This window comes from Megachile rotundata, chromosome 7 (genome assembly GCF_050947335.1).
Source record: "Megachile rotundata isolate GNS110a chromosome 7, iyMegRotu1, whole genome shotgun sequence".
NCBI lineage: Eukaryota > Metazoa > Arthropoda > Insecta > Hymenoptera > Megachilidae > Megachile > Megachile rotundata.
The window spans coordinates 17310154-17329320 of NC_134989.1; the positions used below are offsets into that span (position 1 = coordinate 17310154).

Sequence of the window (19167 nt, forward strand, 5' to 3'; positions counted from 1 at the left end):
GAGAGAATCGAACAGATGGTCGTTCAATTTCCTGCTTCCGGCCTGGAAGAAGAAAACTAGAAATGGAATCCAAGTATATTGCAAATAGCATCGAATCTGATTCGATATGTTCGGATGGTTCATGAATATTCCAGTCCAGAAGAGGTAGACTGAAACAAGTATTTCGGAAAACGGAAGAGACCCATCCTAATATAATCGAATCTTAACTAATCCTTTGTACACGAGTGCAACTTTCTTCGATTACGGATAAATGTTGGAACCTTCCGTCAGGATCTAAGAGGAGCCTAAGGCGTACAAGATCCCCGAGAAGCCTTGGATCTGGAAGCCCTAAAGATAATCTAGGAAGAGACTAGAACTTTCTGTCCTTGCAAGAAGACAATAAAGTTCTTCAAAGGCATTATTCGTTTATTTTCTAATTTCGCCGCAAGAAAGCGCGGAAGTTATAGGATGCATTTTAGGCCTGAAAGGTGACCTGACCCCTTGAACGCTGTCCTCCTTAATGGTCTCGTCACGTAACGACTAATTTATTCGTAGTTTTTTGCACCTAATCTCTGGTATACTTGGACAAGGCTCGTGACAACATCTGTCCTTCGAGTGCCGACACAAGACGCGATCGAAAGTTTACCGCGAGATCGTGCTGATTCGTCCTGCACGCGATGCCTTTTTCTCGTCAGTTTCGTAGGTCGAAAGTTGAAGGTCTTTCTTCGGCCCTCGGGTAACGTGCCGTTTCGACCTCCATGCACTGGCATGCAACCTCGAGCTTTGATAAATACCCCCGGTAAGATGGTGGTAATTGAACGTAGGGGAGGTTGCGAAGGTTGTGTGTACGACCAATAAAATATTGGGTTGTTCGGGAAATTCGTAGCGTTCTCGACATAATCGTTTCAACGTGGAACCCTTAATTTCTATTCGTAAACGTTTTCGGACTCAAGCGTAAACGTAAGAAATTTCTAAAATACTACAAATATCTCGGTAGGTTTGATTACATAAAGACTTAACCTCGCGGAATCATTAAATTCCACAATGAACTTTCCGAACAATTCAATAGCATTTAAGCGTGGAGAACGTTATTCCTGAACGAATGGAATGTAATTGCTTTCGTAGCTGTCCACCACAGTTGGCTTCGTTCGTCAGGAAACCTCAAATCCTGTCGATGGAAAATATTGGAAGCCAGGGACGAATCGTGGTGAGGGGCGCGATGGTGAACGAGCGCGGCAAACAACGCAAGCGGACACACTAACGACGTTAACGTATCCCCGTTTTTCCGGCACAGGTCATACGTTAATTTACCGTTTTAATTACAAGAGAAAGAGAGACGCTGGTCGGCCGATAATGACGCCGCATTCGCATCGAGCAATATTTTAATTTACGCTATTGGGGCCTCAATTAAAGGGACACCGGCGGTAATTGCGAACCGAACGATGGAAATTGAAGTCGCGTCCGCGTGTTCCGCGATCGACCGTTTCGATACTCTTTCGATGTACGGGGTCTGTCAAAGAATTTTTATTTCCAGCTAATTTATTTATTTTATTTAGCAATTATTCCGTTGCTCGATTCGCAATTTTCTCCTTGCTTCGTTTCGCCTTACTCCGTTGCCGGACTTGGAATTATTCTACCCAAGCATTCGGGGTTACTCTATTACCCGACTTTACATTATTTTATTACCGAGCTTAGGGCGTTCGACTCGGGGTTATCCCGCTTCCAAGCTCAGGGTTACTCCAGTGGCCGACTCGAAATTATTCCATTGCCAAGCTCATTGTCCGAGTTATTCTATTGGCCGACTTGAGGGTTTACCGTTACCAAGTTTAGGGTTACTGCAATGTCCGACTCGGAACTATTCCATTACTGCGCGTGGAGTTATGCCATTACCCCATTAGAGATTATTCCGTTGCTCGAGCTGAAATTAGCGGTCCCGAGTCAGTCGATGGCGAGTGACGCGTAATTTGCGTTTTGGATCAGTTCTAATAATTCTCGCGAACAATACGTACACCGCGTCACGATTTATACGAACGAACGGAGCTTTGATATTTGACATGTCGGGCGCCTCGTTGACACCTTATCCTTACACGAAAAAGCACGTAACGCTTTAGGTGCGTAGGTTTATCCGAAGTAATGTAGCGCGAGAACATCGGGTCGTTTTATAGAAAATCGATTTTCATAGAAGCTTCGATTACAGTGTCGTAGTCGCCTCGCGCCGATCGGCATCTGTTGCCTTTACGCTTTAGAGCCGCGAAACGTTGTAATTAAACCCGACCTGGTCGTCCAGTTAACCGTGTTTCTACGCGAAACGTAATTAAACCCGGTCAGTCTGCTTTCACGGCAAACCCCTCGTCTCTAACGAACTTTTCGTTAACCTGTATCGTTCAATCGCGTCAGATTTGTTTCTACCGTGAAAATCAAAGAGCTTCGAAGGTCTAGCCCTGACATTTTCGACTGTGAAAGAATAAACAACTGATCTAGGGCAGCTAACGCATCGCCATGGCGTAAATACCGATATGTTTAGAACTTTGTCCGAATCGACTGACCTTACCTACCACACCGTCTTGCTATTTACGTGCGAAAATTTTTCCTGTTCAAGGATTTATGTGTCGTTGAAAAACTGCATCGTTAAGAAACAGATTACACGAGTGGAATATAGGCAATCGTACTTTTGTTTAGGGACCAGTAGTTTTTCAGCCGCACCGTCAAATAGATTTTTCAATTTCGACCTCGACGACTGTTTTCGTACTCTCGGCGTAATCGATTGCCGATACAAAAGAGCATACGCGGCGAATATTTTTTCTAGTTACTACACCGTATCAAAATTGCATTAAACGCGATGCGCGTGATAACCGAATGATGTCCCTTGCAAGCAAAGGGACAATATAATTTAGTCGGGAATATCGAAATGCCAGTAGCGATTGTTCATCGCCGTTGACGCCGGACCATCGTCCGACCAATTTCTCTTTTGTCCCCTTTTACGAACCTTTTAATACCCTGACGAATAGCCCACGCTGATTTTTCCCATGGCCTCGTATATTTTCCTGTCGTCTGCGCTGAATTTTATTTTGTCACGACTAACGACGCGATCGCTCTTCTCTCGAAACAATCGCTCTTTCGTTTCGTTCGTTACGTTTGCATATTGCATCAAGCATCATTTTTTTGTAAACGCGTAGTGAATGAATTTTCTTTTTTATTTATCGGCAACAAGAACGAAACGGGTAAAACGTGCAAGATACGAAAATTTTGTGCAATTCGGAGAAGCAAGGAAAGATGGATCGAACGTAGCCGGTGAATCACCGCTGCCTGTCTGTCTAAAAAATAGAACGAAATTTTCTGCAGGTTATCCTGCTCTTGTTGGGGCCATTATTCAAAAGTTACGGGAGCATTTCGAGTGGACCGGATTGCAGGGCGATCCCTGCTGGCGTCTAATACGGCTTTAACGACCCTTTAAACGAAATTTAAACGCGTCCGCGTATCCAACGTAGCTTAGATACAGCGCTGCTCTGTCGCGTCGGCTCCTGTTCACCGCTCGAGCGTCGTGACGGAGCTTATCCCTTCGCACCGTCTCTCTCTTCGACTCGATAACGTTGGAACGACTTTTCTTCTCCTCGTCTCTTCCAGCCTTCTTTCTCCCGTTCTCTGTGCACGGAAGAGTTGACGAATTATGCAAGCGTGCTTCCTCGAAACTTGCCGCAACTTCGTACCACGTGCTTTGGGTAGCTCGTAGACGTCGCTTAAGCACGACTTTCCTTGTTTCGGTGGTTTACGCCGGTTACTTGGTACGTGCAGGTGTCGAGACCGTACGCGAGCGTCCTAACGAGTTATCGCGAGTTGGCGGTTTCGATACGTCAGCGGTTGCCTGCGATGGCAAGGGGTCCAGAACGATCGTGGTCTCGTGAAACGTTTAATCTTCGAATTTCCTAGTTGGATCGTAAGGTCGTTAAAATATTTGTGTCCCGCCGAGTGGAGCTCTCGTGTATCCGTCTTTTCTCCGATCGATCGAGTCGATCGTATAAATGGATTCTGGACGAGCGGACTCGTTTCGTTTAAGAACACAGCAATCCTCTTAACGGCGCGACGTTAAAACCTAGTTAGGTAAAGCGGATTCGAATTGCGCGTGTTCGCCACGAAACCCAGATGGATACTTCGCTGAAATGTGTTCCGCGACTAGTCCATTTCTGACGATCCAATTTTTCTCGATCGTTGTATCGTATTTGAAATTTGAAATTCTTCACTTTGTGCCGAAACTTTCCTTTCCGCAAGTGGCTAATGAAACTTACGACTTCTGAGAAGATTTCTAATCTCTATGAAATTTTCATCGGGTATCGATAACAGCAGCAGCCTGTTGGAAATGATGAGAAGTGATCGAATTTTTCGCGGAACCGATTCGAAAAGTAATCGGCTGTAGGTCGATTAGGGAAGGTAACCCAGAGCCGGTTGTGATCCGCTGACCCAGTGGAAACGGGCCGATATTGGTTTCTCGCGCGCGAAGAAATACGACGGGAAGAGTAAATTCTCTCGACGGCAATTTCCCTTTCGGTGCTGGTCGCTTCGGCTACGGTTATTGGTCGTCGCCTCCGAGAAGTCGTTCGGTCGTCGACGGCACACAGCGAAAGTGAGACGAGACAAGAGAGACGGCTAAGTGCACTTCCCTATGGCACGTTCGATTCAATTGCAGCTGCGGGCTGCTGACCGACTCAATAGAAACCTCTCACCCTCCCTGTGCTTCGTCTTCTTTAGCTCTTCCTTTCCTCTTTCTCTTAAATTTTCTTCCTGTGCTTCCATCGGAACGTACCGGATGTCTCGTTGCCCCGCTTCGCAGCCTCCTACGTCCAAAAGAAAAGCTCGAGTCGGCTGAAAATTTTGTCGTTCCTCCCTATTCCGTTTTCCTCCGCGTACTTCTCGGTGCTTCGCAGAAATTGCGGTTCGCTTGAAATCGACGAGGTTACCTACCTAACCGACATTGCGAAAATTAACATGTCCGTGTTAATACTTTAATCGTGGACGACCGTTAATGGACGTTAGGGAGTCGATTATCGTGGAAGATCATCAACGATCTTCGCTACGAATTTCCAGCTACAAATTTCATTTACATCCGTGCGTTAATAAACGCGCAGACTCGCTATTCGCCAGAAACGGACGTAGCGAAAGGATTAATAATCCAATATTATTGTGTGCCGTGGTAGTCATGACTGTTTCCACCGTGCCGGTGGATGTGTTCACCTCGAAATATACGATCGAGGCTAGGTTCACGGCTCGAGGGAAGATAGATCGACAGGAAGGAGAGAGTACGACGGAGGAGATATGTGCCAGGGAGGAGGAACGTTAATTAAGCGCGAAATTACGACGAGCTCTCTCGTGCTACTTTATTTGCCCCGCAATTTAAGCGCATTGTTAGAGAGCATTAATAGCGGCGGATAATTAACCCTTTGGATTATGGCATCGTCCTCGACGATTTTAATAAATACTAGCCGCGCGTTTGGTTCGGTTTCGTAGAATCCGTCGAGAGATTTGATTTGTTTCGTCGGGTCGAAAAAATTGTATTTTCGGTGAGAGATTATTAGCGAGAGAATACGAAGTTTTCTTTGAAAATTTTAATTTATTTCCGTAGAGCGAAATTTCCAGGCGGAACCTGTTTCGCGAACGGCTTAAACTTCGATCGTTAAACGTCCGTTGCAAGAAGGCGCTACAAACGCCGTTACAAGCGCGAGAAAGGAGACTTTTCCAAGTTATTTTTCCGACCAGCCGCGGTGCTCGAACTATAAAAGTCAATGATATTGGTCGTTGAAATTCTACTCGAGCAAGCAAAACACAAACTGCCAGGATAGAATGGATCGATCGGGAAAGTCGGTTCGTCGGTGCAACGGATGAATAAGTGAATGCGTTTCTAGGAGCGTTACACGATCGGTGAAAAGTTGATGAGACAAGTTTAGATTTGTTCCACATTCTCTATACACGTTGCAAGAAACGCGAGAAAGAAAACGGAAGGTGGAAGAGGTTTCCAGGAGGAAAAGGAGTAGCACGGGTAATTGAAATTTTCCTTGCCGACTGGTCGCGTTCAGTCGTGGAAGAAGAAATTAAAAGGGGAAGAAACGCGATGCTCCTTCGTTGTTTCTTGCCGTTTCACCGTCCGGAAAAGCTTTACGATCTTTCATAACGGCTGAACAGCCTGAATTCCCGCGTGGCGAGTATAAGGGGAGCTTTAACGTTATTACACCGTGGACCGAATATAAGCCAGACTCTCGGAGGTAAAACCGTAAAGCCTGAAAGGATATCTACGCTGGAGAAGAGATTTTCTCTTGTCTCTTCTGCTCATGGAATACGTCGATTTCTCGCAAAGTGTCGCGAAAAATCCTTCGAACACCGTCGCCTCGTTATCCTCGCGATTCTATTAGATGCTCTCGATCAGTAATTCGGTAACGAGCGAATCGATACGTGCGACATTATACGAAGATGTACCGGAGCTTTGACGACTCGTTTCGAAAGGGGGTTCCAGGAGGAATCTCGAGGAATCTCGAGAGGGTCGCGACGCGAGTTCTCGAACTGGACGGCCGAAGATCGTGAGCCCAAGCTGAACGCGACAGAATCTTCGGAATGCACGTTTGGCCGCAAAAGTTTCAGTTATTACGGTACACTCGTGCTTTCGCCGGTATCGTTTCATGGATGCCTGGTGATCGTACTCGGTAGTTCGCGTTTCGGTATTCTGCTGGCAGCGTTGCGGTCGGCGAGGTGACGATGCAGTCGCAGCTGGTGCAAGCGACGCGTTTTGCGGCGCTCGCGGTCGTTCGCGCTGCGCTACGAGTCGCCGCTGACACGCTAAATGCTTTGAGGTTTACGCTGCAATGGTCGACCGCAAATATCGTCGGAACCTTTCCATAAATGTATCGCGACGGGTCTGCACGCGTGCGACCCGCGTTTCATCGCCGACCGCTCGCTCCGCTTTAATTAAACGCGTCACGACGCATCGAGAAAAACGTAAGAAGTGGCTGCCCAAGCTGCTCACGATTTTCTAACTTTGCACGCCGGCAATCGGTTTCCGTTTGTTCGCGTTAATAGAATACTGTTTAATTCGGGGTTACATCGGTAGCGTAAATGGGTTACCTAGTCCGCTAACTTACAAGATCAACTAGCACGTAATACACTGCACACCAAATGGCAAAGTATTTACACTAGGCGAATAGTTTGGAAAAGTAAACTCACCTGACCGCCTAATTGACCAGCGCTGGTGTAACTACGCCAACGTATAAATCCGGATTAAGGCTTTCTAACGCACCGACACCTTCGAACGCTTCGAACGAATTTACAATTTAGCGAGTTTTCAATTGAATTTCTGGAATATGCAGTGTTCGGATCGATGCTAAAGCGACTCGTGACGAATTGTACCTTTTCTGCTTCGTGTATCACGTTTTCGACGCCGTTAAAGTTTCACGACGTGCAGCGTTTCCTGGTTGCTCGACATAGAAAGAATCACGCGAACGAGCCGCTTTTTTCATCGGCCATCAACCGAGTCGATAGTCGGCGGAGATTTCTCGTCGAAAGCTTTTCGTTCCGTGTCGTTATCGATCGAAATCGGAAGGCTAAGAAGCGATCTTTCTTCGCGACACGGTGGCGGCGATCTAGCAACGAAATGCGAATTGATCGCGTGCACTGTGCCACTTTTGTCCTACGTTGCCACTCGTAATTCCGCTTTACTCCTAGCTCGAACTCGCAACGGGCGAGGTGAAATTGCCTTTGAACAGGGTAGTCGATCCTACCGTCGATACGATAACCAGGAAATACGTGTTTCTCGAATGTTTATCGTCGTCGCGATGTCTCCGCGTCTACCGAATTGATCGGGAACCGATCGTTCTCTTCGTTTCGTTTCCCGATTGTATTTCAAATATACAGTCGTATTATACATATTCCCTTTTATTATACCGCATTTGGAATATCTATAGTGTACTCGTTGCGATATTCGTAAATCACGGCGATGCATAATGACATAAATCGAAGATAAACATTCGTTATGTCACTTTAGGAAGTTAAACGAATTCATAAAAGGTTAACGATGCCGGTTATCCCAGTTTTTGAATTTATGCAGCGTATACGTATTACTATTTGTCCGGCATGCAAATAAACGCGAAAATTTAAGCGTGCCGGTGCTTACCGTCCGACCGAATAAACTCGTCCATTAGATCCAATCGAATTAAATACTCCGGCGCGTTAAAGGTACTCACCGATTTCACTTGCCGAAAGTTATCGGCGACGTCACTTTCAGCCAGGGGAATAGAAATTTGCATAGAATGTTCTGTCTTGTTGATTCGGTAAGTCGAACCACGGGGCTGGACTAATCCTCGAGTGGCCCTCGACAAATTACATTCTCATCGAATTGGTCCTGCAAGTTTACTAACGTCGCTTTCAATTTCAACGACAGAAATTCGTCGGAATAACGTTTGTTCACGATGCAGTTATTGCACGCATAGGAAAATCAGGAGAAATATTTTATAAAAATATCATAATTGTTACAATAAAATTTCGTGCGTTTCCCTATCTTCGTTCTCTGTCCGTTCACGAAATCATTACAAAATAGGAAATCGTTAAACGATTCGATCGACGATCGTACCTCCGCGTTGCGTACAAAATCTCCAAGGGGCTCCCTCGTTCACTATCCTAGAGTCAATCTTCCGAGATTTCCCCCGGGACACTGCACCTTAAACACTCTCCGCTTTAAAATCCATTCCAACCGTATCACCCACTGTCCATCACCGAATCTTCTTCCATGTTCGTTTCTCTCCCTTCTCGTTCGGTCCGCCCTCCTAGTTCTCCGCTCCATCCTTCGTTTCCCAAGGCGAGTGTTCGTATAAACGCCCCTACTATCCATCCACCTTTCTTCCTCCCTTATATACGATGTAATCACCGTTGAGTCCCCGTTAGGCTGGTTCGTCGACAACTGTAACCCTTGCACGACTACTCGTCCCTGCGAAGCCCTTCGGTGCCCGACTTACGAGCTTCCATATCTCCTTAGTCGAAAACTGCTGGCTCGTAATCGCTTCCAAGTGCATGGCTAATAATTCTCCGGCAAACTTGTCGAAAGACGATTCGCAGAGGAGATGTACCATTTTTATTGGATTTCTACTCGGCGGTGTCTACCGTACGAAGTCGACACCCGCGTTCTTCCTACGAGTTAATAAAGAACGCGTTTTAAAACGGATTAAACGCAAACAACAACGCCGCACGATAAACGGATAAATTTGAGCTTCGAAAATCTCTCGGTAAAGTTTATGCATCCGCGCCAGAAGCACTCTCTCGTGGAATATCAAAATATTCCTGTTCCATAATCCCGTAACGGCCTGCGGGATGGGGGACTCGAATCGAGCAACATTAAGCGTCATTCACAGTCCTCGATGTCGTCCAATTTAAACACTCTCGCCTGTACGCGCAATATTTAAACAATACCGTCGCTATTTTCGATTAATCATCCCTGCACCGCAAAGTAAAAGGTAGTGGCCGTAATGAACGTTCGCGGGGTCCATTTTCTTCGAACGAAAGTTGGCAATTAAAAGGGAAGAAAGATTCTCTGGAACGAGGTTCCTCGTCGAGGAGGAAGGTAAACAGCGTTGGTTGCACAGGGTTTTCCATTCGACGATCCTTTTCACGGGGTTGCTTCGATGTTGGTCAAACGTCATCGAGTGACCTCGGGTTCGTTCCCTTTTAGACGCAGCATTCTATCGCCGACGGGCTCCTCTGCAGTTTACCGAGAACCTTGACGGTAATAATTAACGGGCTCATCATCGTGGCGCAAGGACACGCGAACGGATTTCGTGACGGATAGGAGGCCACGCTGGTGTGCTGTGTTGCACGCGCTGAAAGGGCTCCGGGTCGCGTTGACGCGGACGAACATTCGCGACGAGATCCGCGCTGACAATGCGCGCGACAAGCTGCGAGCGTCGAGTGACACGCGCTATCGCGATCTTCTCAAAGTGTCTGGACAACGCGTTGCCACGAGCATTAAGAAATTCTCTGCTACGTGAAAATGTGTTGAATTCTGTACGCGTTCGCCAGTTTTACGTACTCCTAACTGCTGAAGAGTTACAAGTTTTCGATTCGGTTTTCTGAGGGATACCTCGAAGAAGAAAGGTGTAGTGGATTTTTTGACGGGACTAAACGTTCGTCGAGATGGGGTTGAATGGTCGAAAAAGGTGGAGATCGTTTCGCCGTAGAAATTCGATGTTCGAGTCGAACGAACGAGGCGTAATTGGATCGATATTATGGAGGCAGCGTTATACACACACAAAGCACACACGCGCGTACAATTTCAATGTTGAATAGCAATCGGCACTCGTTGCGCGATACAAGAACACAAAAAGCACAGCCGAATTTTCACAATTGATCGAATCAGCTTTAGACCACCGCGTGGTTCGAAATCGAATCGAATCCAGTCGAGTCGAGTTCGGTCGAATCGAGTCGAGGCGAGTCGAGCAGCTGCGCGTGTTGCCGCTAGCTCGTCGATGAAATTACCCATGAACGCTCTCCGATTCTGCCTTTTTCGAGTGGACCTGTCCCGATGTCGAGGATATTTGCTCGCGTTTTGTGCCTTTAGCCTAAACGAGCGAATCCGCTTTCCCCTTTGCTCGACAATTGCGATAATAATAATGGTAATGCGAAACGGAACGGTGGTATAACGCATTTTCATCCACTGTATCTAATTTTACGCTTTGACCGTTACGTTCAAATTCGTTGAAAATGTATCCATGAAATAATTTTATCCTTAATGAATCTGATTTAGTCGGTACACGCTACGGCAACGATATTCGCGTTTAAAGCGGTATTAATCATTTTTTCCTTGGTAATCCGACTACGTTTTCGCATTAATTTTGCCAACTTCAAACGCGACAGATAATTCGAGAAACCACGGTAATTTTTTGTCATTGATTTCGTCACGCATGGTGGATAACAAGCAAAGTCACGTGGGAATCGTCGACACGAACCAATTAGTTCGTTTCGTTTCGTTCGGTGAGGGGGTCGTCGAATAGGCAGATAAGTGGTTGCATCACGCGAAAAAATGCCCGACACCAGTAGGTGCCGTTCAATTCGTGCAGCATCGCGAATTTTTCAACGACCGCTTCCAATTGTTCCGCGAGACTGTATCACCGGGAAAAATATTCGTCGACGTAATCGTTGCGCGCTACCTATACGTAAAGAATACTTGGAAATATTTGAAATATTTCCATAACGTCGAGCCTTAAACCTCGACGGTGCCATAATTCAGGATGTTGCACGTAGGAACAGGCTAACGGGGATAGCCGTCAGCACCTTTCGACTGAGAGGGATCACGGGGTGATCGGGAGGAGGGTTGCACGGTGCTAATAGAAGACTCACGGAGGTGGGAAACGGTGGAGGGTAGGAATCGTTCGGGGAAGGGGGTTGAACAATGGCACATGTCGCCCCGCACAATTCCGCCCCGCCGAACCAGCCACGACACCACCTGTCATAACTCGTCTTCGTGTTCCACGGTTATTAGCGCTGAGCCGGTGGGATTGACCAATATCTCCTACCCCTGTAATCCCTTGCTCCTTTCATTCCCGACCGATCGTCACGGCGACGCACGCAACCGGATGAATCGAACGGGGGAGAAACGGTGATCGTGGCCAAATGAAATCTCCTAGATTTATAGGGCACGATATCTTGATCGCCTGCTGCGATTTTTCCGCGGATTTTCTCGCTCTTTACAAGGGTTCGACTTTGTTCGACGCGTTTCGCGATGAATCGAGTTACACGTAGCCGTCGAGGCATTATTGGAAACGCGAACGCGTGTTTCGAACCGATTCGAATGGTTAACGCGCCGACTGTCACGGTGAAAAGGGGTGCGCGTAGAATTATTGCCGACGAAACCATTGACTCCGACTACTTACAGAACACCAGTCCCCTCGATATTTTAGAAACGCGATCAAATTGTTTGCGATGGTAGGATGGTTTTCAGCTCGAGTTGAAATATGCGACAAACTTTATGCACGAAATTAATGATTTCAATTACCCAATTACAAACTGCGTTTCCAACGAGACGAGATATAATATCAAACCTCATACGTTCAGGCATTAGCTCTTTACCCTTTGATCTCCGAATTTTGTTACGGTTCGCGAGTTTAAATTATAATAATCGATGTTAACGAGCCAGCGACTAGATTAATCCCTGTAATTACGCAAAACGAGAGCAACGGTGCCGGGCAAATTTTCGTAATCCCGCTATAATCGTATATTAATTTCTTTCTAACGAGATGACGTCTCCATTATTATCTCTCCCCCCGAATGTCCCGGGCAACGCGAGCGTGTCCTCTTCCCGGCGGGCGAACCCGAATCGATCCTCGCATCTGAGCACGTATTTCGATTTAATCGATTCGATTCACGTCTCGCCTGCACGGAATTTCAACTACCCACCCCCGGAAGAAGAAGTCAAAGCCGTGCTCGATAATCACGATGCAAGCGCGTACGAGAGGGCAGAGCGTGTGAACGGTAGAGGGATCGCTCGGGTTGGCTGGAGAGAACGTTCGCGTTGAATTATTCCTTCGCCATGCCCGATCTTAACGAATCACATGGTTTTTTCAGGTGATGAGATCGACACGTTGTGGAGGTTAAGGTGGCAGTCGCTGAAGAAGTGGCGAAGGTGGTGAAAATCGGTGTCGGGAGCGGTCGATCCGGGCAGCGGTAGTGGTGGCGGAACGGCAGGGGTAATGTTTACTTGTTTATTTGTTGGCTTGTTTGTCGAACGCGCTGATTGCTTCGGTGGTCACCGTTGGCTCGTGCAAAGAATTTCATTCTATCGAATTGTCGCCCAAGATCGAAGAAAAGAGAGTTCGATTTTTTTTCACTTCACAAGTCGATCTCTTATATCCTTTATATCGAGACTTTACAATTCTCGATCGCAATACGACGCGTACAAATATGTAAATGTCGTAAGACATCCCTCCTACCTCGTTCAAGCATTTCGATTCAAGAAAACCCAACGCGGCGAATTTAGAACGAGGACACCGAAATCGTGCAACGAGCGATCGATCTATCGAACGTTCCGGTATCGGGCAAAATACTGGGGAGGCGGGATAATTTTCGTGTTCTCGTCGACGTTAGACAGCGCGAGCTCGACGGGGCTACAAGCGATCGAGGAACGAAGGAAACTAGCGAAGGAGGAAGCTCGTTCCATGTACGGTAGGCGTTCAAGTAGAGTAATCGAACTCTTATCAGACTTATTCGTGTCGGTGAAGTAATCGACTGGCGATAAGAATCACGGATAGAGAATTAAACCGTCGGTGGATCGATTAAGGCATTATCTCGCGGTGTTATGCCGCTTTCGTGACGATATCGTCGAATAAACGAGGGAGGAAAAAGCTGGTCGAGACATACGGTTATCGTGGCTTGTATTACGCGATCTGGGATTAAGTAGCTCGCTCGGTGCAAATTGAAAATACCGCGATCCGATAACCAAAGAGAGAGAAAGGGAAACAGATAGAAATGATTCCCTCACCCCCCCGGTATTTATCGGTCGTACTGATTACGGACCGTGGAAAACGTATAATTATATATCGAACAGACGATTAGGGGGAACGGTATTTAATTTATCGTTTGTTTTAATTGAAATGCGAATAACGATTTCATCTTCTTTTTTTCTTCGTCGTTGTCGGTGAATTATTGCTCGTATCGGAGATCCTATCGAACGATTAGTGCTCCGTTCCAGTCTCGGGGGAACAAGAACGCGCGAAGTCTCCGAATATGTTGTCGCATATTAAATGACCGCTTTTGTATCGCACAGATATTCGCGCGATTCGTTCAATCAGCCTAAAATACAAGATCTTGCTTACTCGAAAGCAAAACTACTCCTATCAAGCCGGATGAAAAATCTATATTGCAACGTAGAATCGTAAAAGTACTTCTACTCTAGGACGAAGGTTCACCTCTGTTCTCCTGCATTATTTGCCCCGAATCCACTATCGAATTATTGGAGGTATCTAAGCTGGCTTACATGGTCGTTTATGATGTACAGGTACTATGGGAGCGGGGGTATGGGGGGCGGAGGAGGGCTACAAGCCACGGACCTCCGGCGAAGGCTCGAGTCCCGGTGTTCAGGAAGCACTTTTCCCCAGAGTGTTCGTTCCATAAGGCACGATGGCTGTTGCGCAGCCGAAAGAACCTCGTCTGGTCAGGAAGAAAGGTAATTTTGCGTCTTCTTCGGGATTCGAAAAGTTCCTACGTATAGATCGGTGGACAAAACTGTTCTTTCTTTCAGCAGGATCGACTCGCAAACGACACTCGCTTCCGGTCAACCGACGTGTACAAGTTCGCTGTCGTGTAGACGGCAGGAGAACGAGGATGAACAGACGGAGAATGAACAGAAGAAGAGAAGTTCGAGGTGTTCGTCGAACAATGAAAACGGTGTAATCGACTCGTTGTACGGAAAACTACGGCTATCCGTTGCAAGATTCTTCGGGACGGCTGTCGAGGAGGACGAAGAGGGCAACGGGAAGAGGCATCGGCTTCGACGGTGTCGCAGGGACTTCCGGTGGATCGCGGACGTGGCGACGGGGACCTTGCTCCTCGGTATCGTGCTTTTCGTCACGCCAGGTACGTCCGTTATTCTTCTCTCTTGTTCGATCGACGCGCACGATCGATTCGATATTATCGGATGAAAAGCTACAGATCGGCGATTCGATAGGAGATCGTCACGCGGATTGACTTTGACGTATATTCGGTAACAGAGACGACGACGCGTTGCTTCGTAGGTGTGGGTCTCTTTACGCTCGATATCCGAGTACGCGTTTGTTTCATTACCGTTTACCGGTCTCCCGAGTTGTACATTAATTAGCGAAGCTCGCTAATCAGAACAAGTCTACCGGGTCACGGTAATAGCTTTCCATCGTCTCTCGAGCACGATCGACCGATCGATCTTGGATTCGGTGTGCCGTGTCGTGACTGGCTGGGATGCGCGTAGATCAGCAGAGGCGTAATGACGTCGATTGAGATCGAACGGAGAGTTTCCGTCAAGATACCTCTTGTAATTGGTAATACGTGTCTCTGCGCCATACTGTACAATTACGCGCGTACACTTCGCTCGTGCGTTTCGTCAACAACCGCACTGGATCCTGTTAGAGAGGCCCTAAAGCAATTGCTTTGTCGAGTTCCTTCCGAATACGACCCTTTATCTTCCCCCGATACAATTCTCGATCCTTCTGCCTCCTAAACATGGTCGTCGAGCTCTTCTATTTTTTTTACGTTTTCGACTCGTGTGCTCGTTCAGATATTAATTTCGAGAACCTCGTGCTAGAACTTTGTTCTTGACGATATAACGTAAGTCCAGTATGACGTATCTTCAACTTCTGGATACACTTTCTCGACCGTATATTTGTCTTTGACGTTATCCCGAGCTGTCAGTGGTAACTGTTTTCGACTCGCACCGACTCTCGTTTGTCACCCGAAGCGACGTGCTTCTCCAACAGCCAGAATATTTAAGAAACGTCTTCTCATTCTCGAAATAAACGTCCGCGAACGTCGCTACGAACGACCGAATTTGTTCCATCGTGAAATAATTGTACGCGAACTGTATTTTTTATTCCTCGTCTGCTGAATGGACGAGCGACAACGACAAAAAAAAATACCGTCACCGAAACGTTTAACGTTCGGAAAATATTCAACAAATCGAATACAATGTTTACCTTCCGAGTTTTTATTTACGACTGTTATTACGCCGCATCAGGAAAAGCTGCAACGCAGTTAAACCAATTTACAGAAACGAGCTGAATAAAGTGACGTCAATACGTGCTCGTTTCAAAGGATGTTTCCCCTTTTTAATATACGGCCCTTACGTAGCTCGTCGTTAGTCTCATCAACGAGAACAATTTCATTAAAACTCGGCTTTTATACTTTCGAGGTGCTTGTTCAGCGCGTGCCTGCCGGTTCTTGCTAATGATCCGTGCATGGGACTGCAAAAAAAATCTATGCGAATCGAGGAAATTTATCATTGCATTTAACGTTTTTTCGTTTACGTTTTATTTCTCAAGAATACTTTCGTTCTGCCGTATAATTACGGAAACCGTATAAACCAGAATATTCAGAGATAAACTCGACAATATCTGGCTGTAGAGTATTTTACAAATATTTATTTTCATTATTCCATAGTTTGATATGTTCAATCGGAGATCGAGTTTTATGCGCTGCGAATAAAATGAATAAACGTAAATTTAATTAGCGTTTTTTGGTCAAAATAAATTTGCACAAAGATTTGACCCCATTTTTGAGTCCGTTTGATAAAACCGAGGTAACGCACCGTGACCGTTTAGTTTAAATAACTTGTACGGAAACAAAAAATTACCGAGAGTCGCAAATAAACAGCAACTTAATTAGCGCTTTTTGACAAAGCGGAATTTATACAAACGTAGATTTTCTCGACCCGATTTCCGAATTCGTTTTTATAACTGTTACTGTAATTTCAAATTATGATACTTATTTAGTTATTACTTTATCCATCCTATTTCATAGCTCAATTAATTTCCAACTTCTCACGGTGAAACCAAGTAATTATTTCATTGCTTAAATACTTGGTTTCTAATAGCAATGCAAATTGACGCTTTTAGCATTCCTTAGAAGAACTTCCGTAAAACGAAATTTTCGTTGTAACTTTTGATCGAAATTGAGTCGGATACATAATTGCTCTTAAGCAGCGAATTTATCTTGTAAGCGAGTTCCGTGTAATTTTTCCGTTTACGTGGTCTCGTAGACAGAGGAGAATTATCGCGTAATTGAGAAAAAGGAACAGCGACGGAAGACGGGGAAACGGGAATCGGGAGGTAAAATTAGCAGAAAAGTTGTTTAATATAGAAAGTTGGATAAGTCGAGGAACGAGCGAAAGACGGCCATTGTGATCGCCACTTGCACGACACAGCAGCGAAAGACAATCACCGCCAACTTTTCCCCTTTAATACTCCTCATTTATTTATCCTCCAATTATTTAACGAACTAACTCCTCCTTCTCGTAAGTTCCGTAATAACCATTTGTATTAAAAAATTTTCTTCGAAGATGTCGAGAAAGCGCTAGCAGTACATTCGGTACATTCAGCAAACGCGGAAAAAATAAAAATGTCACTAAACCAGATAACTACAAATGTCACGCTGTCGGAGTACGCTAACTTATTACGTTACGTGCAAGATAACGCCGAGTGCGTTTCCGGTAACACCCAACGACGACAGTTTTTTTATTGTAACGCGAATCTGAACGAGATAGTATACGAGTTGACGCGACGCAACAGCGTTGTATATCTGCCTTAAGGTATCATAGCGAAATACATTTGGCCGCGATTAAATTCCTCTCCAGATTGCAGAGGGCTCGTCGTCGTGGAACGGCAAGCACACGGTCGCCATAAATTACGTATACACGAGGCATCCGCGCGTGTTGGCGGTGAACGATTATGGTTTCTTCCTCGTAGCTGGCTTCGAAGCAGCCCAGATGGCAAGCGATGAAACGAGTTGCAAATGACGTTGTCCCTTCCTGGAGGGTACGTTGCCCTTGCTCCAAAGCCCGTTCCACGCGGAGGTATACGAGCTCGTTTCGTTCGAGTCGATCGATCGAAACGAGTCAAAATACTTGTTTACCCGATTCGATGCTCCCTAAACTTCAAACGTTTATGGGAAATATCGGATGAACGCGTTTTCGTTTTATCCGATCGTGTTTCGCGCGCTGTGTTCTCGAACAGTCTATATTTACACGAGTAGTCTCCAATTACGCTAAATAATTAAAACCTGCACTCAGGGTGAAAGTTAGCCCGGATAGTAGAATGCTCGTTAGACCCGGGTTAATTGCTTCTCGCGCGTCATCTCGCGTGTACGCTTAGCCGAAGCTCCGTCGCGATACACGAGTTCACGAGCCGATCGAGTGGCTGCTTAATTTCACGGTTGGCCGCTGCCTGAAAATTTCACCGAGAAGACGAGGAGATCTTCTTGCGTCCTCGCCACCAGAGTCTGCGTTCCCGTGCACGTGGTCGAGCAATAATACCACCAACCTCTTGCGAGTATCTCGTTACGCCAGCCTTTTGTCTAGCGAATTTCATCGCGTGAACAGCCAGAGACAACGGAACATTTTATTTTTATCCGTTACCGTTTAAAACACACCGACGCGAACGCGACAAATTTTCTCTAGAAATTTCCTTCGTCTTCACCCACGACTGATCGTCGGCCGTTTTCGGTGATTCTGATCGTGGACGCAGCAGAGCGAGAGCGTTCTTTGTGCAACGAATGGAAACGATGGACACACGCGGACAGGTAACGCACGAGTAAAAGGAACACCAGAATCGAGGTAGTTTAGCGAAGAAGAGACGCTTCGTCGCGTTCCATACATACATGCACGCGCGTACATATGTATGGGTCCCTGCTGAATACTCGCACGCGCGATACGTACACCGACCACGCCAATCTGCCAATAATCCGAACAATAGACGGCTACAATGGAACGAAACCTCGAGTGGCGATCAAAGTCGCTCACTCGACGACCAAGACGACGACGACGACACGCGACGTCGCTTTCGAAACTGATCGTTCGACTCTGCTCTCTTTCTTGCCCCTTGTTTGCTCCGCTTATCTCCCGTTTTTCATCGTAATTTTCTTCTCGAGTTTTAGTTTCTAACGCATCAAACGATCCATGTCCGTTAGCTTTTTTCCTTCCTCGAAGAATCTCGAAAGAGAAACGAACAAGTGTCTGACATTTTTCGACGTCGTTTAAATAACAGCGTTTATTTCCATACAACGAGTAGAGTCGTTTAACTAACTCGAAAGTTTTCCAGTAAAATGCAATCGCGTTTTAACTATCGATTTATTTCAAAACCTGACAGAAAATTTACCCCTATTGTTGACCACGAAGCTGATGACTAGCGGTCCATTGTTCCTCGGACGAAGACAATTTCCACTGAGTTTTCAAGCTTACTCGAGCGTCTCTTTGGAAAGTCTCATTTAGTTTTTTTTTAGGTAGGCACCCGCATCGAACGCCCTCGGCGCTACTATCTTTGCCAGCTACTCCGTTTCTTGGATTTTTTCGATTTTTCGCTAGAAAACCAGTGGAGAGCGTTCGAGGTATAGCGAAAGGGTGTTTAAACGCGATTTTCGTTTCATCTCCTCTATTTTTGCTCATCTTCCATGACCAAATGGCTTCTGGGAATTCGGAAATTTATAACTTTG

General features: G+C 46.2%; 1 protein-coding gene across 29 annotated transcripts in view; it reads left to right on the forward strand.

Moving 5' to 3' along the window:
* Positions 1 to 19167, forward strand: part of LOC100878007 (protein turtle) — a 136890-nt gene that overhangs the window by 72251 nt on the left and 45472 nt on the right. For 26 of the 29 annotated variants that reach the window (XR_013038725.1, XR_013038723.1, XR_013038722.1 and 23 more), the window contains 3 exons: positions 12565 to 12686; positions 13994 to 14161; positions 14237 to 14571. Coding sequence is in view for 25 of the 29 variants with exons in the window: in XM_076533488.1 (XP_076389603.1) it covers positions 14013 to 14161; positions 14237 to 14571 (484 nt within the window). In the remaining 4 variants the exon portion in view is untranslated. Of the gene's footprint in view, positions 1 to 10077; positions 10099 to 12564; positions 12687 to 13993; positions 14162 to 14236; positions 14572 to 19167 lie in introns of those variants that run through there. The other 3 variants (XM_076533491.1, XM_076533492.1, XM_076533486.1) reach the window with 3 other exon arrangements.